This window comes from Rana temporaria, chromosome 5, assembly GCF_905171775.1.
Source record: "Rana temporaria chromosome 5, aRanTem1.1, whole genome shotgun sequence".
NCBI lineage: Eukaryota > Metazoa > Chordata > Amphibia > Anura > Ranidae > Rana > Rana temporaria.
The window spans coordinates 345,385,727-345,413,278 of NC_053493.1; the positions used below are offsets into that span (position 1 = coordinate 345,385,727).

At 49.9% G+C, this 27,552-nt stretch overlaps 1 protein-coding gene across 2 annotated transcripts in view; it reads left to right on the forward strand.

Moving 5' to 3' along the window:
• The first annotated feature begins 634 nt into the window (after positions 1-634).
• The window catches only part of ZC2HC1A (zinc finger C2HC-type containing 1A), a 105,634-nt gene continuing 78,716 nt past the window's right edge, over positions 635-27,552 (forward strand). Inside the window, exon 1 of one of the 2 annotated variants that reach the window (XM_040354478.1) lies at positions 635-802. In XM_040354478.1, the coding sequence (XP_040210412.1) occupies positions 787-802 (16 nt within the window). In that variant the 5' untranslated portion in view covers positions 635-786. The remainder of the gene's footprint in view (positions 803-27,552) is intronic. The other variant, XM_040354477.1, reaches the window with a different exon arrangement.

Here is a 27,552-nt window from a genome sequence, read left to right on the forward strand (position 1 = left end):
TTAGGATTCAAAAGGACACGCCCCTCCTGTATTAGACAGTAGCTGTTTCACCAGAATCTAGACAGCACACGCCCCTTGTGTATTAGCATAAGCCGCTGGTTCGTTAGAATCCAGACAGAACACGCCCCTCGTATATTAAAGAAGCTAGACAGAACACACCCCTCGTGCATTAGAAGGAGCAGCTGTTGGTTGAACCCACGCGACCACGCCCCTCGAGCACTAGAAAGCTCTTTTATTGGCAGGACTTGGACATGACACGCCCCTCACTATAATCTAGAGAAAGCACGCCCCTCCCTAATGCATGACAATAAACTGAGAGAACACGCTAGTCGTACAGTGGAAAAACCAACTCACTGCTAATACTAGGAAACGCCCTTTACGTCTCGCATTACTGCGGCTATACGGTCATGGACTTATTTCTCCGCCAGCCAGGTCCCATGGAAGGACAAGGAGACGAAGTGGCAGACCTTACACATTAAGCGGGTCCTAGAACAGGCCACTCCCCCACATGCCGATCTCGCAGACAGGCCGCGCCCCCTCTTTCATTGACAAGTCGAGTCTGCCATAGCGACAGAGAACCCGCCCCCTACAATTGGCTGGCCTCGACCATAGTGACATTTAGGACCCGCCCACTCCGGTCCTCCATCCCCGCCCCCTAGTGGAGAGTTCGGTGCCTGGTGACGCTTCTGGCTCAGCCAATTATCGGCGTGTTGGTTCCCGGCCGGGCGTGCCTCGGTTGCCGTGGTAGCGGGAGTGTGCGGCGGAGCGACACATAGAGGGGGAGACATGGAGGAGCTGGAAGGTAAGGAGGGGCGGCGGCGGCGGGTCATTGTTCTGTGATAGAGTCAGCTGACTGGAGGGGATTCCGGGGACACAAAGGCCGCTCCGATCTCCGGGGGGACCATCAGGCCTGCAATGCATCACGTGTCCTATGGCGACCACAGCAGCAGGAGAGCAGTACAAGCCCTCATATAACGGACACATCCAATCACATCCCTCCACTACACTGGGTGACCATCATGTCATCTCTTACACTGACAGTGTACATAATATACATCCAGGAGCTGACAATCTAACCTCCCTGTATAATAAAATGGAGCTAAACCCATCAATGTAATGGTCTCAGGAAACACTTCTATCCCTGGAGTGCTGGGATTACTAACTGTCACATTTTCTTGTACTGTCATCACTGATCACATGTGCAGCGCCATGGCAACCGCGGATCAAATCCATGCCAAGATGGCAGCTTCCTTGTCTGAAAAGGAGAGGAGGGTTTAGTTCTGCTTTTACCAGGGAGGACCCCATGTGAGCGCGGGGAGAACATGCAAACTCCATGCAGATAGTGTGAGCGCGGGGAGAACATGCAAACTCCATCTAGATAGTGATACAGTCTGGGGACCCCATGTGAGCGCGGGGAGAACATGCAAACTCCATGCAGATAGTGATACAGTCTGGGGACCCCATGTGAGCGCGGGGAGAACATGCAAACTCCATGCAGATAGTGATACAGTCTGGGGACCCCAGTGCTGTTCCATCATCCTTAACCTATTACTGCCTGGCCTATAGCAAAATGATGGCTGGGCGGTGGTTGCCTTATCCTGACTGGACGTCCTATGACATCCAGCAGGATAAAATCCGCTGCGCGCCCGTAGGGGCGTACATCGCGACGATCGATGGTGTAGTGTCAGTCTGACACACCGCTACACCGATCTCGGTAAAGAGCCTCCGGTGGTGTCATCAGCCGTGTCCAATCACAGCTGATCACGATGTAAACAGGAAGAGCCGTTGATCGGCTTTTCCTCACTCACGTCTGACAGATGCAAGTAGAGGAGGGCCGATCGGCAGCTCTCCTGACAGGGAGGGTCTGCGCTGATTGTTAATCAGCGCAGCCCCCCCCCCCCTGCAGATGCCCACACTGGACCACCAAGGAAGCCCCCTGAAATGTGGATGGCCAGGTATGTACCTCATGGCCATCTACATAAAAAAAAATATATGCCCAATTAATGCCAATCAGTGCACACAAATGGGCACTGACTGGCAACACTATGGATCAGTCAAGACAAGTGATGCCCATCAGTGCTGCCTATGAGTGCCCATCAGTGCCACCTCATTAATGTTACCTCATGGGTGCCCATCCGTGCCGCCTTATCAGTGCCCATCAGTGCAGCCATATCAGTGCCCATAATTGAAGAAGAAAACTTAGTTATTTACAAAAAAAATAACAGAAACAAAGAAAAAACTTTTTTTCTCTCCAAATTTTTGGTCTTTTTTTTGTTACGCAAAAAATAAAAATCGCAGCGGTGATCAAATACCACCTAAAGAAAGCTCTATTTGTGGGAACACAATGATAACCAATTTGTTTGGGTACAGTGTAGCATGACCGCGCAATTGTCATTCAAATTGCGACAGCGCTGAAAGCTGAAAATTGGCTTGGGCTGGAAGGTGCGTAAGTGCCTGGTATTGAAGTGGTTAAAGCAATAGTAAACCCCAAAAAGAAAAAAAACTACTCCCTGCAAGTTGCTGGCATAATGTGCTAGTATGCATTGCATACTAGCACATTATGAAAGATTTACCTGACAACAAAGCCCTCCTGCTGTCACAGCTGACATGGCTTCCATCTTCGCCCGGTCTTCCTTCCGGGTTCACCCGCTGCAATCATCGTATTGGCCGAGGCTGCAATGTCATCACTCTCATAGCACAGCTCTCTCAAGGGATGGCACGCCAAGCATTAAGAGCGCAATGGGCGTAAATATCTCCTAAACAGTGCAGGTTTAGGAGATGTTTATGGTACCTACAGGTGAGCTTTATTATAGGCTTACTTGTAAGTAAAAATCCACAAAATACCTTTTCTACCACTTGCAGAGAGCGCTATAGACCAATGACGGTTACAGCTCGGCTGGTCAGTTCTGGGAGGGCGTCATTTGACTGCTGATCACAGATTGAGGTAAAAAGCCAATCAGCTGCCCTTTACCATGTGATGAGCTGTGTCCAATCACAGCTGATTACAATGTAAACAGAATCCAGTTATCGGCAGTACTTTCCTCATGCTGACAGGGTTTGAAGAGACAATAACCAGCTGGATGCTGCCTCACAGGTGCCCATGGATGCTGCCTCACAGGTGCCCATGGATGCTGCCTCACAGGTGCCCATGGATGCTGCCTCACAGGTGCCCATGGATGCTGCCTCACAGGTGCCCATGGATGCTGCCTCACAGGTGCCCATGGATGCTGCCTCACAGGTGCCCATGGATGCTGCCTCACCGGTGCTCATGGATATTGCCTCACCAGTGCCCAACAGTGCAGCCGATCAGTGCTGCCTCATTAGCGCACATTAGTGAAGGAGACATTTTTTAATTTTTTTTTTGTTCTGTTCTGTCCCTTTTTTTTTTTTTTCTTTTAGCAAAAAGTAAAAAAAAAAACAGTGATGATTACATACAAATTACAAAAATGTAGATTGGGTACAGTGCTGCATAACTGCACAATTGTCATTCAATGTGTGCCAGCGCCGAAAGCTTAACAATTTCCTGGGTAGGAAGGGGGCAGGACTTTCAATGTATCTTGTGCTATGTTGGCCTGCCTGCTTGCTCAGTCTATCATAACCTAGATCTCCATTCCAGGTTAAAGCGGGGGTTCACCCTTAGAGGGCACTTTTTCCCCTTAGATTCCTGCTCGTTTTCTCTAGGGGAATCGGCTATTTATTTTAAAATATGTGCAGTACTTACCCGTTTACGAGATGCATCCTCTCCGTCGCTTCCGGGTATGGGCTTCGGGAATGGGCGTTCCTTCTTGATTGACAGGCTTCCGAGAGGCTTCCGACGGTCGCATCCATCGCGTCACGATTTTCCGAAAGAAGCCGAACGTCGGTGCGCAGGCGCAGTATAGAGCCACACCGACGTTCGGCTTCTTTCGGCTACGAGTGACGCGATGGATGCGACCGTCGGAAGCCTCTTGGAAGGCTGTCAATCAAGAAGGAACGCCCGCTCCCGAAGACCCATACCCGGAAGCGACGGAAGAAGATGCAGCTCGAAAACGGGTAAGTACTGCTCATATTTTAATACAAATAGCCGATTCCCCTAGACCGAACGAGCAGGAAGCTAAGGGGAGAATTTTTTTTTTTTTACAAATGGGTGAACTCCCGCTTTAAGTCTTAAAGTGGGGTCTTCATGGGTCACATTTGTTTTTCCAGCACATCCCACAGTTTTTATATATATATATATATTTTTTTTTTTATTAAATCAGATTTTGTTGATTTTGATCAAATTTATTTTAATAAAGTACCTTTTGGAGTAAAAATCTTTCTAAAGATGGTTTTCTATTTAAGATACATTATTAATTTAGTTTATTCATGATGAAATGGAGCTTAGTTATGTAGCATGAGGCTGTATATTCCGCATTATTTACCGTATTTATCGCGGTATAAGGCGCTCTGGCGTATACCGCGCACCCCCAAAGTGGCCCCCAATCATGTGGGAAAAAAAGTTTTTTTGTTGTTTTGTACTTACAGTTTTGATGTCTTGCGCGGCGTCCATCTGCGGCCTCGTCGGGTCCGGCGTCCTTCTGCGGCCTCGTCGGGTGTCCTCTTCGGCGGGTCGGGCGTCCGTCTTCGGCGGGTCGGGCGTCCATCTTCGGCGGGTCGGGCGTCCATCTTCGGCGGGTCCGGTGTCCATCTTCGGCGGGTCCGGTGTCCATCTTCGGCGGGTCCGGTGTCCATCTTCAGCGGGTCCGGCGTCCTTCGGCGGCGTCCTCCCGCTCGTTTCCCGCCACGACTTTGAATACTGCGCCCGCATATAGCGAGCGCAGTACACTCGTGAATCTTCGGGCAGGCTCGGGCGCCTCTCGCACTGACGTCCTGTACGCTCAGGACGTCAGTACGAGAGGCGCCGAGACTGGCCGAAGATTTACGAGTGTACTGCGCTCGCTATATGCGGGTGCAGTATTCAAACTCATGGCGGGAAAGCGGGTATCGGCGTATATCGCGCACCCACGATTTTGCCCTGATTTTCAGGGCAAAATAGTGCGCGGTATACGCCGATAAATACGGTATTTATATTTTTGGTAAACTCATTCAATGAATCCAAGCTCTGCAAGCTGAGATAACATGCACCGCATTGGTGTATTCACACAATTTCCCACTAACTACCAGCAAGAATGAGTCCTTGCATTTAACCACTTGCCAACCAGCCGCCGCAGTTTTACTGCGGCAGCATGGCACGGCTGGGCGAAACAACGTTATGTTTTGTCGCTTCGCTCTGTGGCCACTAGGGGCGCGTGCGCCTGCTGCTTGCCCCCAGAGCCGATGCGAGTGCCTGGCAGGCGCGATGACCGCCGGGCACCCGCGATTGCTCGTGACAAAGCGAGAACTGGGTTCTTTCAGGGGAGAAATTTGTAATTTCACCTAGTAAGTCCCACCCCCCCTTCAGTTAGAACATGTAGAGGAAACACAGTTAACCCCTTGATCGCACCCTAGTGTTAACCCCTTCCCTGCCAGTGACATTTTTACTGTAATCCGTGCAGTTTTATAGCACTGATCAATGTATAATTGTCACTGGTCCCAAAAATGTGTCGAAAGCATCTGATATGTCCGCCAAAATGTCGCAGTCCTGATAAAAATCGCAGATCGTCGCCATTACTAGTACAAAAATAAATAATAAAAATGCCATAACTCTATCCCCTATTTTGTAGATGCTACAACTTTTACGTAAACCAATCAATATCCGCTTTTTTTTTTTTTTTGTGCCGGGTGTCGTGCGCTGCTGTACAATGCACTGGAAAGCCGTTTGCAATGGGTGGCACTACATCTAGAGAAAAGGTTTTGCCATGCATTGTGATTGTGTATTTTAATAATACAATTTACTACAGTACAGATGGGCTCTATAATTAGCCATTGGAGGGGGGATTAGCTTCTACAATGACTGCTAATTACTTAGTTATAATACCCACTGTGATGAAGATATCGGACACACAGGCATTGTATCCAGGAGTTGCCAAAACCCAGACTAGCATTGTGAGACGGAACAGTAAAGTACAATTACTGTGCAGCACTAGAAAAGCAGGACGTCTGTGTATGGAATGAGCAGTTTGGTTGCCCCTAGTTACATCACACATCTTACATAGAAACAAAGGGGCAAATCCACAAAGCAGATGCGCCGACTTAACTCGAGATTTCTAATTTTACTCCGCGCGTATCTTTGCGCCCGATCCTCAAAACGAAAAATCCGGTTTTTCCGTCCTACTTAAAATAATTACTCTGGCGCATCCTCTGACGCAAATTACGCTAGTCACGCCGCTTTATTTGATAGGCAAAGATGCAAATGAGGGAGATAGGGCGATCCTCAAAATTAAGTGCCGTAGATTACGCCCTGTGCGCCGTAGATAACGCCCTGTGCGCCGTAGATAACGCCCTGTGCGCACCTGTTCGTTTTCTGGAGCAAAATTAGACTTTATAAAAGCAGCCCTAATTTTACACCAGCCCTGTAAAGGTCTGCTGAAGCAACACCATTTAGGAAGAGCTGCCAACACTTCTTTGCTTGACTTCATTGTGACTGCCAAAATGCCTGGGCCATCAATGATTATAACGGCACTCGCCACTTTACAGGCGCAGAGAAGGAGGAGGGCACAGAGGAGGAGGAGGAGGGCACAGGAGAGGATCTACCGCCCACGCCAAGATCTCTTTGGCATGACTGCGTCTGAGGTCATTGGCAACTTCAGATTTAACCAGGAAGCCATCCTGGACTTAACCAGGATCCTGCAGGATGATCTGAACACCCCAACCCAACGATCCCATGCCCTGCCAGCTCACATTAAAGTTATGGCCACCCTGCATTTTCTGGCCACTGGGTCTTTTCAGAGAACATGTGGAGGTATGGCTGGGATGGTACAGTCCTCGATGAGCAGGTGTGTGCACCAGGTTGTCCCTGCAATACTGAGACGCATGGGCAGTCAATTTGAAAAGCCCACCCAGGAGGACCAGCGAATGAAGAGCATGGCTGATTTCTATCAGATTGCACGATTCCCACGGACCATCGGGGCCATTGACTGTACCCATGTGGCACTACAGCCCCCCCATGATACAGAGCACCTGTTCAGGAATCGCAAAAACTGGCATTCCATCAATGTCCAGGTAATCGTGGATGCCCATGGCCTCATCTGGCATGTGTGTGCCAAATTCTCAGGTTCGTGCCATGACAGCTACATCTTTAGGCAGACCAACATAGCACGTGAATTGGAGCAGAACGTGTATGGAGACAGCTGGCTGGTTGGTGAGTGACATGTGTGTCAGGTATGACTGTCCCCCCCCATGATGCAGACATCACATGGGGCACATGCATGACTAATATCCTCCTGTCTTTTGCCTTCCAGGTGACTCTGGATATGCCCTGGGCCCTCACATGATGACCCCATTCAGGAACCCCCAAACCCTAGGAGAGCAACGCTACAACGAGGCTCATATTCGCACCCGGGCAGTAGTGGAGCGTACTTTTGGCCTGCTGAAGTCCCGCTTCAGATGCCTGGACAAGACTGGGGGTACACTGCTGTATTCCCCAGACTTTGTGTGCCAAATAATAGGGGCTTGTTGCATTCTTCATAACTTTGCAACGAGAAGGGGACTGGAGATTAACTTGCATGCTGACCTGACCCCCCACCCAGGCAATCCCCCCCTAGCCCACTCTACCCGGTCTACTGAGGGCACAGTAGCCAGGAGACGCCTGGCAGAAGGCATCTTTTCTCAGTAAATGGCCAGAAATCATGTCACAATGTTATTATTTGTTTTCAATGCAAACGCACATGAATTATGTGACAATGTTATTATTTGTTTTCAATGCAAACGCACATGAATTATGTGACAATGTTATTATTTGTTTTCACTGCAAACGCACATGAATTATGTGACAATGAGAATGTTGCTTTGCACAGTAAACGCACATGTTTAATGACACATTGAGAATGTTTTTGTCTCTGGAAACGCACATGATTTATGTCACAATGAGAATGCATGAATGCACACCACTGTGGTCCCTAGCACAAACACATCACATGCACATCGAATTGGATTAGATCCAAGTACCCCCCCCCCCCTTTGGTACTTGGGAGCAGTAACGCCCCGCCACGGCTCCAATTATGTCACTGTGCATTCATACACCATTCAGGAACCTAGGATGACTTCTCCCTGGTCCTGGGGATCCCTTCTCCACCAAAACTGAGGGTGACACCCTTATTTTGTCAGTAATGCCACCCCCCCACATTCACACATCATTCACACACATAAACCAAATCATAAGTACAGTATAATAACCAAAATTTTTAAAGCAAAAAAAAAAAAAAAAGTACCCCTGGTATTTAAGTCCGGCGGCGAGTGCTCCGTCTAGGCTGCCCACGGGCAGGGGCACGGGCACGGCCACGGGCACCTGGAGGATCTTCACGGGGGGGGGGAGCAGGGGAGGGAGTATCTTCATTGGGGGGGGAGCAGGGGAGGGAGTATCTTCATTGGGGGGGAGCAGGGGAGGGAGGAGCCTCCCCTGGTGTCTGACCTCCGGCTGGCCTGCCCTCCAAGGCCACTGCTATCCTGGTCAGGCAGGCAGTGATGGCAGCCGTATTGGCCTGGCCAGCCCGTGTGTTCTCCTGCACAGCCCGGGTGTTGTCCTGCACAGCCCGGGTGAGGGCAGTCACCTCCTGGCCCACGCCTGTTGTGGCGGTATGCAGGGACCACAAACAGGTGATGACACCCAATGAATTGGTGGCCACATCACTGAGTGACTCCCTCATTACATCCAGGCTGTGCTCCATCTTGGCCATAGTTTTTTTGATGTCACCCAGACTGCGGGTCTGCTTGGCATTGTCCCTCAGCAGACTGGCCGGCATATGCTCAGACCCCACCCTGGTGTCCTGGGTCGCCATCCTGCCTGCCCCTGAGGCTTGTGGCCAGGTAGGAGGGGATAGAGTGACCCTTGTGGGTTGCGGCATGTTGTGGGAGGAGTGGGAGGGGCTACCCCTGATGGTGGCCTGACTGGTGCCAGCCTCTGGGGTAGCCTCAAGGGGAGCCTCTGGGGTAGCCTCAAGGGGAGCCTCTGGGGTAGCCTCAAGGGTATCGTCAAAGGTCATCAGATCTGTGGCAATAATGATTTCCCGGCCAATCTGGAGATCTTCTTCCTCCTCCCCCTCATCCTCCTCCCCCTCAGCCTCCTCATGAGGGGAGGTTTGGCCACTCCCCTCCCCTGGGGACTCCTCAGCAGCCTCCTGTCTTTGGGGTGGTGCAGCAGCCTGGCCTGATGGCCCAGCAATCTCCTGGTCATCTGTGGAAGACACCAAACAATCACAGGTTTGAGGATCCACACACTTGGCACATGTTCCCTTCCCCCACCCACACATGCTAATCACCAAATTAAAAAAAAAAAAACCTTACCTGGCCTCACAGGAACATCAGACTGATAACCAGGCAGGCCCACCACCTGCTCTGGCTCGAAACACCGGGCCACTGCCCATTCCTCCTCAGTCAGCCGGATGGGGCATGGTCCCCCTCCTCCAGTGCCCCTCCTATGCGCAGTGAGCTTGGCCACCTTATTGCGGACCACGCTCCTCAGATCATTGATCTTTTTCTTAATGCCAGCGGGGGTTCTCGTCTCCCCTCCCCCCGCCGCATTTATGTGATCTGTTATTTTGGCATAGATCCTCTTCCTTTGGGCCGGGGAGGTGTTCCGGCTATCAGGCCCATGTAGATATCTTCCATATTGTATGACATACCTGGCTAGGATTTGCTTTTCAACATGTGAAAAATTCAGCTTCCTGCGTTTGGGGGCCATCACAGACACCACCCAGCAACAAGAAGCCAAACAGGACAAACACACAAAAATACACACACAAGCAGACAGCTACTACAAAGTCAAATACAAACACACAAAAATACACACCAAACAAATACACAAAAATACACACAGACGCAGACAGCTACTACAAAGTCAAATACAAACACACAAAAACCAAACACAAAATCCAAGCAGAAACAATCAAACAAAAATTACACTTATCACAAACAAACAACAACTACTATCTACTACTCCTCCAACACTTCTCTATCAAACACAACTTACCAACAAACACTGACAAACTAAGAGCAGAAGCAAATTGCTCATGGAAGGGAACACAGGGAAATACTTTTGCAAATGAAGTGTGTTTGACTGGAGCTAGTTAAGCACAGTGCGATCCTCAAACTAAGTACACTTGGCCTTTTACCTATCTCACTGATTGCGCCAAGCAAAGTTCTGCACATGCGCAGTGAGCAGCAGATTCGTGCGCGCATGCGCAGTACGGCCGGACCTTCATTTGCATGGGGTCACGGCTCATTACAATGAAGCACGCCCACTTCCTTCCCACTTGCCATAACCCCGCCTTACGCCTCCGAATTTACGTTACGGCAGGCGCACTTTTGGGCGCAAATGCGCTGTGGATACGGCAATTACGACACCAACTTAGGGCGCCGTAACTTAAATGACATAAGTTAGAAAAAACTTATTTTGCGCCGCTGGCTGTGGATTTGGCCCAAAGATTTTATAAAAGTTTACCATCCATTAAGATCTACCTCCAGCCATGGGCATCTGCTCCATAGGGCAAGGGGGGTCGTTTGCCCCCCTGGAATCGCCAGGGAGAGCCAGAAGCGGGGCCGATTTAAGCGGTGACTGCAGCGCTCCCCTCCAGTTGTCCCTTATTTAGAGTGCCTGTCCTTTTGGAATGAAATCCATTTGTCCCTCATTCCAAAAGGTTCCTCTTTTTGACCTGAAATAAATATACTGTCAATATAGTGTAGTGTTTCAATCAAGGGAAAGGGTTGCTGTGTAATGTAAAGAAGTCCAGTGATGTAGGGTGCTGTGTAATGTAAAGGGTCCAGAGATGCAGGGTGCTGTGTAATGTAAAGGGACCAGTGATGCAGGGTGCTGTGAGATGTAAATGGGTCCAGTGATGCAGGGTGCTGTGTAATGTAAAGGGGTCCAGAGCTGCGAGGTGCTGTGTAATATAAAGGGTCCAGTGATGCAGGGTGCTGTGTAATATAAAGGTTTCAGTGATGTAGGGTGCTGTGTAATGTAAAGGGGTCCAGTGATGCAGGGTGCTGTGTAATGTAAAGGGTCCAGTGATGCAGGGTGCTGTGTAATATAAAGGGTCCAGTGATGCAGGGTGCTGTGTAATATAAAGGTTTCAGTGATGTAGGGTGCTGTGTAATGTAAAGGGGTCCAGTGATGCAGGGTGCTGTTTAATGTAAAGGGTCCAGTGATGCAGGGTGCTGTGTAATGTAAAGGGTCCAGTGATGCAGGGTGCTGTGTAATGTAAAGGGGTCCAGGGCTGCGGGGTGCTGTGTAATGTAAAGGGGTGCTGTGTAATATAAAGGGTCCAGTGATGCAGGGTGCTGTGTAATGTAAAGGGGTCCAGAGCTGTGGGGTGCTGTGTAATGTAAAGGGGTCCAGAGATGCAGGGTGCAGTGTAATGTAAAGGGGTCCAGAGGTGCAGTTGTGGAGAGGGGGTACACAGTAGTGACAAAGAGATATTGAAAGATGCAGGGGGCACAGTGGGGTGTTTTTACATTTTAACGTGGGGGGCACTTTTAACCCGCGCTAGAGGTTCGAAGAAAGGATAAAATGCGACCGTGTATCGCCGCTGCCAAAGCGCCCCCTCTGAAAAAATTTCAGCGGACACCGATGCCTCCAGCTCAAGGCTTCATTCAGATGAGGTGGATCCATTGCGGCGGAGTCCGCCAGTTCAGCGGGAGAGCTCTCCGTTGATCTCCGCTGAGCCAGCGGATGACAGATCCCTTTCTGCTCACTGAGCGGGGATGGTTTTGTCCAGCGCAGCTGTCTCCTATGGAGAGATCTCACCCAATCCGCCATGGACGGATGGCGACGTATCGCCATCCATCTGATTTTATCGGATATCAGCGGACATTTCACCGCTGACATCCGACACTCCATAGAGATGTATGGAGCGGCCGTTCAGGTCCGCTGACAAGCGGATCTGAACAGTCTGACCGTGTGAAAGGGGCCTTACTTTGAATGTATTTGGAAAATATTGAAAAGATATTTATAAATATAGACTCTCTGCAGTCTTTAGAGCGGATGTGCCAGTAAAAAAAAATATTAAAAGCCAGCAGCTACATATACTGCAGCTGCTGACTTTTAATATCCGCACACTTACCTGTCCTGGAGTCCAGCGCTGTCCGCAGCAGAGGACGAGCGATCGCTCGTCTCTCTGCTGCTCCCCCCGCCATCCTCAGTGAGGGAACCAGGAAGTGAAGCGCTCCGGCTTCACTACCCGGTTCCCTACGGCGCATGCGCGAGTCGCGCTGCGCCCTCCGATTGGCTCACACGTTGTGTGCTAGGAGCCAAGTGTTCCCAGCACACAACGGGCGACAGACGGGAAGTCAGGAAAAACCCGTCTTTTTCCCAATGACGTGTGGCCAGAAGTGGGTGCAAATACCTGTCTTTAGACGGGTTCCGATCAGCGTGAGTTCCACTTTAGGGTGGAGCTCCGCTTTAATACCTTGAAATACCTACAGTGCTCCTGGTTAGGGTTGTCCCACTTTTTTAAGATACTTTTTTCAAGTACTCGCCAATACCGTTTACTGATCCTTTTTTGTTTGTCATGTGACAGTGGCACATGTGTCAGTTTTCTTTTTTTTTTTTCTTTTTACTTTTTTATGTTATGTTTTTCTACAATGCTTTTTTTTTTTTTTTTTTTTTTTTTTTTTTTTTTTTTAGGGGGGGGGGGAGCGGATGGTGTCACTGTCAATGTGTTTTTTATTAACATTTTTATAATTTTTGTACAATCATTTTTTTTTATTTATTGCATTTTTTTTTTTAGCCCTGTTAAGGGGGTTTGGTGAGATATCAGGGGTCTTAAGACCCCTGACATCTCTCCATTGAGACATAGAAAGAGACTAAGGATACAGATTCCCCAATCCCGTTCTCCCGTTCTCGGCAGCCTCAGCTGCACTGAAAATGATTTAACAGGAGACAGAAGCTCCTCTCCATTCATAAACGGAAGCATCGTAAACACAGGTTACAATGTTTCAGTTATGTGAATGCACAGAGTCAGGGGAGAGCAGAAGAACGGAGGGGGAGAGCAGAAGAATGGAGGGGGACACAGAGCGCGGAGGGGGACACAGAGCGCGGAGGGGGACAGCAGAAGAATGGAGGGGGACAGCAGAAGAATGGAGGGGGACAGCAGAAGAATGGAGGGGGACAGCAGAAGAATGGAGGGGGACAGCGAGCGCGGAGGGGGACACAGAGCGCGGAGGGGAACAGCAGAAGAATGGAGGGGGACACAGAGCGCGGAGGGGGACAGCAGAAGAATGGATGGGGGACACAGAGCGAGGATGGGGACACAGAGCGAGGATGGGGACAGCAGAAGAACGGAGGGGGGACACAGAGCGCGGAGGGGGAGAGCAGCAACAAGGAGGGGGGACACTGGGCATTTAAGGGGAGAGCAGAAGAACGGAGGAGGACACTGATCGAGGAGGGGGAGAGCAGAAGAACGGAGGAGGACGGCAGCAGCACGGAGGAGGGACAAGGAGCGCAGAGGGGGCGAGCAGCATGGATGGGGGAACTGGAGGAGGATACAGGGACAGTCAGCGGTGATCGGAGCGGCTTTGGGGGGAGTTACAAGCACTGATCACCGCTGTATAGATTTCACTAAGGGAGCTGAAAGGGGGGGGGGGGGGAGGTCCGGCGGGAAGCTGTCAGGCTTTATTGAAATCTATACAGGGAGATCTGTACCTGTGACACCCCCCCCCCCCCCCCCGCACCGATCATCCCTGACTGCCCAGGTATCGGGTGAAGCATCGGAGCATTTGCCCTGAGTACAGTACTCGGGGAAATGCTTGGTATCGGTATCAGGGCAACCCTACTCCTAGTATTCACATAACCTTGGTTTGGTGTGATTTTTTTTTTTTTTGTGATCATATACAGTATCTCACAAAAGTGAGTACACCCCTCACATTTTTGTAAATATTTTATTATATCTTTTCATGTGACAACACTGAAGAAATGACACTTTGCTACAATGTAAAGTAGTGAGTGTAAAGCTTGTATAAGCCCTGGTTCACACTGGGCTGCGGGAGTGAAGCTGTGCGAGTTCAGCTGAACTCGCACGATTTCACTCCCGCCGGCAGTCCCGATTTCGGCCGCGATTTAAGAGACATCTGTGCAGGTTTCTGCACAGATGTCTATGTAAATCGCGGCCCGAAATTGCAAAAAGTAGTACAAGAACTACTTTTTGAAATCGGTGCAGCGCCGCAGATGCGGCATCGCACCGATTAGGACGGCGCCATTGCCGACAATTGGAGGCATTTGAGATGCGATTTCACATGTGAAATCGCATCTCAAATCGAATGAAATCGCACCCAGTGTGAACCTGGGCTCACAGTGTAAATTTGTTTCCCTCAAAATAACTCAACACACAGCCATTAATGTCTAAACTGCTGGCAACAAAAGTGAGTACACCCCTAAGTGAAAAAGATGTAGAAAGGGCTTTTCTGGGTTAAGAATACATACCTGAATAGAATTTGTCTTTTAACCAAAATTTAGTGTTACTTTGTGTATGTGAATTCAGTACCTGTATATGAGAGGTGCAGGCTCGGAGGTGTATGTGAATGCAGTACACTATATTACCAAAAGTATTGGGACACCCGCCTTTACATGAACTTTAATGACAATCCCAGTGTTAGTCTGTAAGGTTCAATATTGAGTTGGCCTACCTTCTGCAGCTATAAGAGCTCCACCTCTTCTGGGAAGTCTGTCTACAAGGTTTAGGAGTGTGTCTATGGGAATGTTTGACCGTTCTTCCAGAAGCACATTTGTGAGGTCAGGCACTGATGTTAGAGAGAAGGACTGGCTCACAGTCTCCGCTCTAATTCATCCCAAAGGTGTTCTATCGAGTTGAGATCAGGACTCTGTGCAGTTCCTCCACCCCAAACTCGCTCATCCATGTCTTTATGAACCTTGCTTTGTACACTGGTGTGCAGTCATGTTGGAACAGGAAGGGGCCCTCCCCAAACTGTGACCACAAATTTGGGAGCATGAAATTGTCCAAAATGTCTTGATCTGCTGATGCCTTAAGGCCCTGTACACACGATCAGTCCAAACTGATGAAAACGGACTGAAGTTCAGTTTCATCGGTTAACCGATGAAGCTGACCGATGGTCTGATGTGCCTACACACCATCAGTTCAAAAACCGATCGAGTCCAACGCGGTGACGTAAAACACAACGACGTGCAGAGAAAAATGAAGTTCAATGCTTCCAAGCATGCGTCGACTTCATTCTGAGTAAGGATGAGCCCTGGCGTGTTCGCACAGTACACGTGCAGAGCCCGCCAGGAAGTCGGCACCCGCGCTGCGCTAATCACAGCCAGGGAGACATTGTCCGATGCTCAGCTGCAGAGATCGGGAAATGTCTGCCTGGATGTGATTAGCGCAGCACGGGTGCCAACTTCCTGGCGGGCTCTGCACGTGTACTGTGCAAACAAGCTACAGCTCATCCTTGATACTGAGCATGCGCGGGTTTGTATCCGATGCTTTTGCATATTAACCATCAGGCGTCCATCGGTCCAAATTTAAAGCAAGTTCTCTGTTTTTGGACCGAAGAACAACTGTCCGAAGGGGCCCACACACGGTCGGTTTGGACCGATGAAACTGAACTTCAGTCCGTTTTCATCAGTTTGGGTCTGATCGTGTGTACAGGGCCTAAGAGTTCCCTTCACTGGAACTAAGGGGTCAAACCTAACCCCTGAAAAACAACCCCACACCATATCCCTCTTCCAAATGATTCGGACCAGTGCACAAAGCAAGGTCCATAAAGACATGGATGAGCGAGTTAGGGGTGGAGGAAATTCACTGACATGCACAGAACACCTTTGAGGTGAATTAGACCCCTTTCACATTGAGGAGTTTTTCAGGCGCTGCTATCCCACCTGAAAAACTCCTTCACTGCAGACTCAGTGTGAAAGCCAGATGGCTTTCACACTGAGGCGATGCGCTGGCGGGTGCCAAAAAAATCTCCTGTCAGCAGCATCTTTGGAGCGGTGAGAGGAGCGACATGTATACCGCTCCTTCACCACTCCTTCCCATTGAAAACAATGGGAAACCGCGGCAATACCGCCCGCAATGCGCCTCTATAGAGGCACATTGCGGGCGGTATTAACCCTTTATCGGCCGCTAGCGGGGGTTAATACCGCACCGCTAGCGGCTGATTCCCGCGGCAATCCCGGTGGTATAGTGCCGCTATTTTTAGCGGCGTTATACCGCCAGCGTTGCTCCCGCCCCAGTCTGAAAGGGGCCTTAGAGCGGAGACTGCGAGCCAGGCCTTCTCATCCAACATGAGTGCCTGACCTCACAATTGCGCTTCTGGAAGAATGGTCAAACATTCCCATAGACACACTCCTAAACCTTGTGGACAACCTTCCCAGAAGAGTTGAAGACGTTATAGCTGCAAAGTGTGGGCTAACTCAATATTTGATATTGAACCCTACAGACTAAGATTGAGATGCCATTAAAGTTCATGTAAAGGCAGGTGTCCCAATACTTTTGGTAATATAGTGTATGAGAGGTGCATGCTCGGATGTGGTCTGCTATGAGAACACATGGATGTCATTTGTAAGGACTGGATTGGCTCTGTCACTTTTACACATTGCTGGCCAACAGCAGCTAAAGAAACAGCTGAGAATGCGCTCTGTAGGTCACCTTTACTTGGGAATACGCAGTCAGCTCATTGGCTTTAATGTATCCCGGTCTATGGATGTGGAGTGCGTTACCATTCTGGATCACAGGGAGATAACAAGGATTTCATTTCCTTACTCTTGCTGTTTGACTAAGGACACGTTCACACAATATCCATCGATCAACCCAGGGGTGGTGTGTTCTATGTGCCCTGTACACAGCCCAACACTGCGTCAAAGCGGCATAAAACCCAAAATAATAATATATTGCAGCTTACCAATCATTTGTTTTTAAGCTTTTTCCCCTCTGTCTTTACCTGCCGATCTGGTCAGTAATACCTCCTGTGTGAGAGTGCCCCCCCACTCTGGATGAAGGAGCACAGGGGCACCTTTGGGTGGCAGCATTGTTGGTCTGGGGGGGAATGTTGTATGTACTAGCAGATTTAAATACACCTACAAATTGAAGCCAAACTTCAGCTCACACTTTATAAGCAATTACAGTATAAATTTTATTTTATTTTTCTGTTTGGGATAAAGGTTTTAATCAGCATTTTTTACTAGAAAATGTCTTAGAACCTCAAAACATTATATATTTTTTTTAAAGCTGAGGTGAATAAATTGGTGGGTGTTTTGCGATTTTTATGTCACATTGTATTTGAGCAGCATTTTTTTTTTTGGAAAATACACTTTTTTGCATTCTAGTGCACAAAAACACAATTTAATACCCAATTGTTTGGTGAAATTTCAAAAGATGAGTATATAGATACCAAACATGTCACGCTTTAAGACGGCAACATATATGCACCGGGGGCGCTTACATTTTTTTTACACTGCCGCTTTAAATTTCAGCCCCAAATCCATCCTCTGCCCTTAAAAGCATTTGATTATACAAGATTGATGTGATCAAATGCTTTTTATCATCATTCACATGGCTCCTTACTGCCCCTATAGACACGTGTACATCGTCATGAATGTGTTTTCGTGTGGAGCTCGGCATGAAGGCGCCCCAAATATGTTATCACATAGATTCCTGGAAATGCACATAATGGTTGTCGCACACGCTTCACCTTCCTGTTTTTTTTTTGTTTTTTTTTTTAAAGCGGAGTTCCACCCTATTTTTCAACTTATCTGCATTGTTTTTTACACTGCCCCCTTAAATACATTTGGGATGTTTTTTTTTTGTCTTTTAAAAACTCACGGTTTTCTTGGTGTGAGTCTCTTTCCCCCGCCGCGGCGGAATGGCCTCCCCGCCGCATCTAGCGCTGCTATGCCTCATGGGAGATGTGTGTCATCAATCCCAGGAGGCTGGCCTCAACATCGCAGCCGTGGTTGAACATCTCGGGGGACGGGAGGGAGGGAGGGCAGTGCCGCCCATAGAGGTGGTGTCCTTCCTCTTTTCCCTCTCTAACTCCTCCCCCATCCTAGCACCGCCCCCGTCCTCCCCCCTCCACCACCCGCCCGCCTGCCGTCTGTCTCCGGTGCACGGAGATACAGATCATCAGACAGACAGAGCGGATCTCTGTCTGATAGGTCTGTATCAGAGCACCGAGTGTAGTACAGCCCCGCCTCCCTGTACATTGAAACATCGCTCTGCACTGTCTGTCACAATTCTAGTGCAGGGAGGCGGGGCTGTACTATGATCAGTGTACTCACATACAGATCTATCAGAGATCCGCTCTGTATGCCTGAGGTACTCCCCCCACTCTGCACTGGGCACTAATAATGTTGTCACCGCACTGATGTCACCGCACTAATGTCACCGCACTGATGGGCACTAATGTTGTCACCGCACCGATGTCAACGCACCGATGTCACCGCACTAATGTCACCGCACTGATGGGCACTAATAATGTTGTCACCGCACTGATGGGCACTAATAATGTTGTCACCGCACTGATGGGCACTAATAATGTTGTCACCGCACTGATGGGCACTAATAATGTTGTCACCGCACTGATGGGCACTAATAATGTTGTCACCGCACTGATGGGCACTAATAATGTTGTCACCGCACTGATGGGCACTAATAATGTTGTCACCGCACTGATGGGCACTAATAATGTTGTCACCGCACTGGTGGGCACTAATAATGTTGTCACTGCACTGATGGGCACTAATAATGTTGTCACCGCACTGATGGGCACTAATAATGTTGTCAAAGCACTGATATAAGGCACTGGTGCCACTGCACAGATAATGAACTGGTGTCACCGCACTAATGGGCACTGATAATGCACTGGTGGGCACTGATAATCTGCACTGGTGTACCCTGACATTTGGGTCTGGTTGTGGTTCTGGGGCTGATGCGGGGGGCCGATGCGGGGAGCTGTGCCGGGGCCGATGCGGGGTGCTGTGTCGGGGATGATACGGTGGGCAATGTTATGGTGGCAATGTGCTGTGCTGGGGGAAGAAGGAAGCAGGAGGAGCTCAGCACAGGGATGGTGGGAATTCCTCATAATGAGGCACAGCGGGTGTACAGACCCGGGAACTCAGCACATGGATGGTGGAAACCCCTCATAATGGGGCACAGCGGGTGTACAGACCCGGGAACTCAGCACAGGGATGGTGGGAACCCCTCATAATGGGCACAGCAGGAGTACAGACCCGGGAACTCAGCACAGGGATGGTGAGAACCCCTCATAATGGGGCACAGCGGGTGTACAGACTCGGGAACTCAGCCCATGGTGGAAACCCCTCATAATGGGGCACAGCGGGTGTACAGACCCGGGAACTCAGTGCAGGGATGGTGGGAACTCCTCATAATGGGGCACAGCGGGGGGTACAGACCTGGGAACTCAGCACAGGGATGGTGGGAACCCCTCATAATGGGGCACAGCGGGTGTACAGACCCGGGAACTCAGCACATGGATTTATCATTATTAGTCATTTAGGTCAACATTGGATCATTTAGAGATCCTACTGAACTTCTGGAGAGAGTTTGCTGCACTGAAAGTTAGGCCCCGTACACACGACCGAACATGTGTCCGCTGAAACTGGGCCTTGGTGATGGCCTTTATGGGTGAACGGTCCTTTTTGGGACTTCCCTGGGTGGCATCATTGTGGATGCCACGGGTGGTAAGGGCATGCTGTTCCCACAGTCTGGGAAGGGCTAGGGACCTTGCCCTACGCAAGGACCCTCCTTGACTACCTCCGAGCGTTTTTTTTGCCCGCCCTGTGCGGTGGGGGTAGGTCTACATGGTGCTTAAATCCCCGTCGCGGGGTAACAGCGCACCTGATGCCGCATGCCTAACAAGTCTGCGGACATACCTGCTTCCGCCTGTGGGTCTGCTCCCGCCCGTGTCTCGGGTGGGAGAGTGGATTCGCGCATTCGTGGCTCGGTGGAGGTCTCTCCTCTCCGACCGTTGGGGAAGTGGTTTCCTTGGGGTACAAGATTGAGTTTCTCTCTTTTCTGCCAAAACAGGTTTTTTTCCCTCCGGCCTCCTCCGGTTCGCCGGTTGGCTCTGTCAGGGGCTGTCCAGGATCTTCTGGTCAGGGGAGTGCTTGTGCCAGTTCCCTCGTTGGAACGGTCTCAGGGGTTTTACTCCGTTCTGTTTGTGTCACCACGGAGGATGGGGCTTCCGCCTGTGGGTCTGCTCCCGCCCGTGTCTCGGGTGGGAGAGTGGATTCGCACATTCGTGGCTCGGTGGAGGTCTCTCCTCTCCGACCGTTGGGGAAGTGGTTTCCTTGGGGTACAAGATTGAGTTTCTCTCTTTTCTGCCAAAACAGGTTTTTTTCACTCCGGCCTCCTCCGGTTCGCCGGTTGGCTCTGTCAGGGGCTGTCCAGGATCTTCTGGTCAGGGGAGTGCTTGTGCCAGTTCCCTCGTTGGAACGGTCTCAGGGGTTTTACTCCGTTCTGTTTGTGTCACCACGGAGGATGGGGCCCGGTCGATCCTGGGCCTCAAGTCCCTCGTTTGTTTTGTCAAGGTGCAAACTTTCAGGTGGTGTCGATTCGCTTGGTAATAGCGGCACTCCATTCTGGCATCCTTGGATGTCATGAACGTGTACCTACATGTTCGCGTATCCTCGAAGCACCAGAGATTCTGTGCTTTGCGGTCAGGGGGGACCATTTTCAATTGGTGTCCTTCCCATTCGGCGGGTTTTCGCCAAGGTGCTCGTCCCGATGTTGGCCTGGCTGTGACGGCGGGGGTTTGTTATCATGGGATGTCGGGACGACATTCTCCTACGAGCTTCTTCGAGCTTTGCTTTGGTGGAGCCATGTCTATCACGTGTCAGGCTCTCCGAGTGTTTGGCTGGTTTCTGGATTGTCCTGAAATCAGGGTTGATTCTGTCTCGAGGACTGGAATACCTGCGACTAGTCCTGGATTCTGCCAGGGCGGGAGTGTTTTTCTCCTAACCGGAAAAAAATTCAGACTCTGCTATCTGCTGTGCAGCAGTTGCCGACCCAGAAACGGTCAACTCTGCGGTTCTGCTGGAATGTTCTGGGTCTGTTGGTGGCCTCTTTCGAGGCGGTTCCGTATGTCCAATTCCACGCCATAGTACTTTGGAGGGAATTGCTGTCACGATGGGACTGGCTTCCGTCATCTCTGGATTACCGGATTCATTTGAGTCATCTGATCATGTCTCCCCTGGTGTGGTGGCTGGCGTTTCCGGTGCTTCGGGCCGGGAAGTCGTTTGGGACGCTTGGGACACCCAGTCAGCCCAGGGGCACTGGACTCAGGTGGAATCCTGCCTACTGATCAACGTTCTGGAGCTCCGAGCATTCAAGCTTTGCCTTACCAGGTGGTTCCTGGATCTACGGGGCCGACAGGTCAGGATCCTGTCCGATGACGCCACGGCCGTGGCGTAGGTTGATCATCAGGGAGGCACACAGAGTTCTGTTGCAGCGACGGGGGTCGCGCACATCCTTTCGGTGGGCCGAAGGGTCCGTTCCGGCTCTGTCGGCCATATACATTCCGGGGGTTCAGAATTGGCAAGCCGACTTCCTAAGTCGCACGACTCTGGATCCGGGGGAGTGGTCTCTCCACCCGGAGGTGTTTCAGAACATGTGCCTAAAATGGGGCACTCCAGACGTGGACCTTCTGGCGTCCCGTCTCAATCGGAAGGTGCCACGGGTCGTGGCCAGGTAAAAAGACCCGTGGGCGGACGCGTCAGACGCGTTGGTGGCTCCCTGGGGTCATTATCACCTGATTTACGCCTTCCCTCCTCTAAGGCTCCTCCCTCGCCTGCTGCGCAGGGTGGATGCAGAAGGGATTCCAACAATCCTGGTCGCCCCAGACTGGCCACGTCGCTCTTGGTACGCGGACCTTGTACGTCTGGTGGCAGACGTCCCCTGGCGTCTACCCCTGAGGGAAGATCTCCTGTCTCAGGGTCCGATCTTCCATCCTGCTTTACGGTCACTGGCTTTAACGGCGTGGCTGTTGTGAGCCAGGTGCTGAAGGACCGGGGCCTGTCGGGCCCGGTGATCTCTACCATGCTGCGTGCACGGAAGTCCACTTCTCGGAAAATTTACCATCGTACATGGAAAGCATACATCTCTATGTGTGAGGAGATGAAGTGGCACCCCCGTACTTACGTGGTGTCCCGGATCCTGCTGTTCCTGCAGTGGGGAGTGGACCAGGCTCTTGCCTTGAGCACGATCAAGAGTCAGATTTCTGCTCTGGCTGTTTACTTTCAGCGTCCCTTGGCGGCCCACTCCTTGATTCGCACGCTTGTGCAGGGGGTCCGCCATGTGGCCCCTCCGGTGCGCCCTCCACTGCCTTCATGGGACTTGAATTTGGTCCTCTCGGCGCTTCAGCATGCCCCCTTTGAGAACATTCGGGAGATCCCTTTGCTGACTCTGTCGCAGAAGGTGGTTTTTCTGGTAGCTATTACCTCGATCAGACGAGTGTCTGAACTGGCGGCCTTGTTTGCAAGGCCCCCTACTTGGTCATCCATCAGGATAAGGCAGTGCTGCGCCCGCAGCCCTCTTTTCTTCCGAAGGTCGTTTCGGCCTTTCACATTAACGAGGACATTGTTCTTCCATCCTTATGTCCTTCCGTTCCGGAAGTCGGACTCGCTGTTCGTGTCTGTGTCCGGTCTCAGTAAGGGCCTGGCAGTCTCGTCGGCCACCATTTCCAGGTGGATCCGACAGGTTGTGCTTCAGGCCTATGCCCTGAAGGGGCGGGCGCCCCCTTTTCGGGTCACGGCGCATTCGACCAGGGCGATCGGGGCCTCTTGGGCTTTCCGACACCAAGCCTCTGTGTTACAGGTGTGTAAGGCTGCGACCTGGTCGTCGGTCCACACTTTTTCAAAGTTTTATAAGGTGGATGTGAGTGCATCTTCTAATGCCTCCTTCGGCCGCAGGGTGTCACAGGCGGCAGTTTAACCAGTTCCCGACCCCCGCATGTACATATACGTCCACAATATGGCACGTACAGGCACATGGGCGTACACGTACGTCCTCGCCTATTAGCGGGTGGGGGGTCCGATCGGGACCCCCCCCGCTACATGCGGAGGTCGGGTCCGCTCGGGGAGCGATCCGGGACCACGGCGCGGCTATTTGTTTATAGCCGCTCCGTCGCGATCGCTCCCCGGAGCTGAAGAACGGGGAGAGCCGTGTGTAAACACGGCTTCCCCGTCCTTCACTATGGCGGCGCATCGATCGCGTCATTCCCTTTATAGGGAAGACACGATCGATGACGTCATTCCTACAGCCACACCCCCAAACAGTTGTAAACACATACTAGGTGCACCCTAACTCCTACAGCGCCACCTGTGGTTAACTCCCAAACTGCAACTGTCATTTTCACAATAAAGAATGCAATTTAAATGCATTTTTTGCTGTGAAAATGACAATGGTCCCAAAAATGTGTCAAAATTGTCCGAAGTGTCCGCCATAATGTCGCAGTCACGAAAAAAATTGCTGATCGCCGCCATTAGTAGTAAAAAATAAAAAAAAAAAAAAAATGCAATAAAACTATCCCCTATTTTGTAAACACTATAAATTTTGCGCAAACCAATCGATAAACGCTTATTGCGATTTTTTTTACTAAAAATAGGTAGAAGAATACGTATCGGCCTAAACTGAGGAAAAAAAATGTTTTTATATATGTTTTTGGGGGATATTTATTACAGCAAAAAGTAAAAAATATTGCTTTTTTTTCAAAATTGTCGCTCTATTTTTGTTTATAGCGCAAAAACTAAAAACCGCAGATGTGATCAAATACCACCAAAAGAAAGCTCTATTTGTGGGGAAAAAAGGACGCCAATTTTGTTTGGGAGCCACGTCGCACGACCGCGCAATTGTCTGTTAAAGCGACGCAGTCCCGAACTGTAAAAACACCTTGGGTCTTTAGGCTGCATATTGGTCCGGGGCTTAAGTGGTTAAGGTTGGAGTTCCTCCGTTGAGTAAATCCGGTTTTGTTTGGGGTGTAACCTGTTTTTGCTGTGTTACTTTCCCACCCCTCGAATTTTTTGACACTGCTTGGGGACGTCCCTAAGGTCAATGAAGGCTGTGTCCGTCTATGAACGAAAGAGAAAATATGATTTTTGTATTCGCCGTAAAATCCATTTCTCTGAGTTCATAGACGGACACAGCACCCACCCCTCCTTTGTTTGTACTGCTTGTTACGAACTGAGGCTGCTAGAGCAGGGTGTGGGTTATGCCTGGGGGAGCCACGCCCCCTGGGAGGAGCGGCATGAAGAAAAGGTTTTAACACCTTAAGTGCTGTAGAATTCTGCCTAAATCTCCTGGTAGGAAGAAGCATAACGCTAAGGTCAATGAAGGATGTGTCCGTCTATGAACTCAGAGAAATGGATTTTACGGTGAGTACAAAAATCCTATTTTTTTCCCCTCTAGCGTTTTTGAGCGTCGCGCTTCAGACGACAAAACGCTCAGGTGTGAATGCAGCCTAAAGCGGCCATAGACAGATCAAAATTCAGCCAGTAATTTAGATCTATGGGCAGGCTGGTTGTATGGAAATCAACTTCAGTACAACCAAAAGACAATCAAATTGGTGCAACATGGGGACAAGGACAAGGCAAAAAGACCACTAATAGAGATAAAAGTAATGCACTCCCAAAGGGAAGTAAAACTCAAGCATGTAACGCTGTGATAGGATATCCTCGCCAACACGTGTCTGTCCTAGTCTGCCAAGAGGTGAAAGACTGTGGTCCTGCCGGTCAGGAGCGCCAGAGGCTCCCAGGGCTTCTGGATTCCTGTGGAATTCTGAGTCGGTCGGATGGGATGTCATGACCGGACGTGATGGGGAAGCATAGCGACGCATTTGTAGCTTGACCAACCTACATGTGTTGTTTATGACTTACCATTAATAGAACATATTCATACCTGTGACACCCCACCGGGGGAACTTTAACCCTTTATTTGTTTACTTCCTATTTAGACCTCATAGTGCTTATCTTTACATTTTGAAGTCCCCTGTTCTCTGCATACCTTTCGAAGGCGGCGGACTTAATTTTATTTAACAAAGATTAGTAATTCCTAAACATATGCAAAATGTTTCTTGAATAATGTTAATATTATGCTACACCCTTTATAGGTTAAAGTGATTGTAAAGGCTAATTTTTATTTATTTTTATTTTTTTAATAACAAACGTTATCCTCTGTGCAGTTGGTTTTCAACAGAGCAGCCCAGATCCTCCTCTTCTCAGGTCCCTCTTTGCTGCTCCTGGCCCCTCCCTCCTTTGAGCGCCCCTCAGCCAGCAGCTTGCTACAGGGGGCACCCAAGCCAAATCAGAGCTCCGTGTATCCATTCAGACATGGAGCCCGACCTGGCCCCGCCCCCTTCCTTCCTGGTTGGCTGACTGACTTTGACAGCTGCGGGGGCCAATGGCGCCGCTGCTTTGTCTCAACCAATCAGGAGGAGTGCACTGGATGGAGGAGATATATAGAATGCATTAAAGCGGGAGTTCACCCCCAAATCAACTTTCTGACATTAGTTCCAGCATACTGCTAACATCTGCAATATGCTGGGGTTTTTTTTTTTTTTCCGCTACTCATCGTTTTATCAGCCGTTGTTATCCGGCTCCGAGCGGGCATCGCTTCCGGGTATAGGCGTTCCTAAGCGAAGAGGAGTTGATTGACGGTCGGCTAAAGCGCGTCACGGCTCCCGAAAATACCCGAGAGCGCCGTAAACACCCGAGTGTCATTTCGGGTATTTTCGGAAGTCATGATGCGCTTTAGCAGCCCGTCAATCAACTCCTCTTCTCTTAGGAACGCCTATACCCGCAGGATTCCCCGCTCGGAGCCGGATAACAACGGCTCATAAAACGATAAGTAGCAGGGGGAAAAAAAAAAACGGCATACTGCAGATGTTAGCAGTATGCTGGAACTAATGTCAGAAAGTTGATTTGGGGGTGAACTCCCGCTTTAAGATACTTCTGCCTTTTCACACGGGGCGAATCCGCTCAGCAGGTCATCGCTCTGTTAATCTCCGCTGGGCTGGTGGATGACAGGTCTGTCTCTGCTCACTGAGTGGGGAGGGACCTTTCAGAGCCCTGCTGATTCCCATCAGGAGGAAAACCGACAGCATTTCCGTTTTCATCAGATCTCATCCGATCCACCAGACGGGTGGCAGACGTATCGCCATACGTCTGTTTTTAGCGGATCGGATGGCAGGCGGGTGTCAGAGGACACATCTCCGCTGACATCCACCTGCCCTGCCCATAGGAGTCAATGGGTGGCCCGATCGAATCCGCCTGAAAAACGAATCCACCTGAAAAACGGATCCACTTGAAAAACGGACAGGCGTATCCGAGCCGGCGTATCGTGTTAAAGGGGCCTAAGTGTTGTCTAATTTTGCTCAATAAAAACTTTTATTGCAAAAAAAAAAAAGTTGAATACAATACAATTGTTTATAAAAATATAAAGTTTCGGTGTCGGCACCAAAATTTTCATTTTGGTGCACCACTAATAAAAACCCAACAGGCTGGTTGTACCGAAGTAAACCGATGGAACAACTGTAGTATAACCGACCTGCCCATTTGTGGATGGAAATTGGGCTGGTTCCTGCTGAAGCGGATGATTTTTGATCAGTCTATGGCCGGCTTCGACCTACTTTAGGAGGTCGGCTTACTAGGCTGTGTGAGTTATTGGAACTGTAATCTGTATTCGGTGCTATGCTGCGTGCCGTTGGAGGGTGAAGTTGTCGCTATCGGTGGCGATCTCTCCCTCTATATCTGGACGTCACACACACAGCTTATCAGAGTTTGTCTGCATTGGAAACTTTAAATATACAGAGTTACTGGGAGACCACATAGGGACAGTGTGACCTTTCTTCCTCTACATAGCAACTGTCCTTCCCCGTCACTTCCCCGTCCCTTCCCCGTCCCTACCTTCCACATTCCCTTTCTTCTTTTATCTGTCCGCAGACAAGGGTTTGCTCACTTGCTCTTGAAATGTTTTGTTTGCTCGCTATGTTTTCTTTTTTCAGTTGAGTTTCCATGCTGAACAATGACCTCACTTATATGAAGCTTGGCTGTCATAACTTTTATCACAAGCCAACACAACTCGTGTGCCGACATAATCGCTGCCGTCTGAGATCTTTCCTTCATGCCAGTGTGAAAACTTGTTTAACTGCATTGAGTCCATTGCCAGAGGGTGCAGTGATTGTTGGTGATTTAAAGCAAGCGGGTACTAGAATTATACACTGATCAGCCACAATTATGATAAATCTCGCTACAACGTCATCTGAAATTGGGTGGAATATATTATGTCTAGTACACATTATCTTTTTTTTTTTTTTTTTTAATCTAGCGGGCTGAACGAAAAAAACAATCAAACAAACTGGGGAGCCACTGTACTAATTAGCTGATGTTAGTACATCATTTCCCTGCTGAGCTATTGTGTTCTGAAAAGTGGACCCCCCCCCCCCCTGCAAGAACACCCTGGTCAGTGCTCTCAG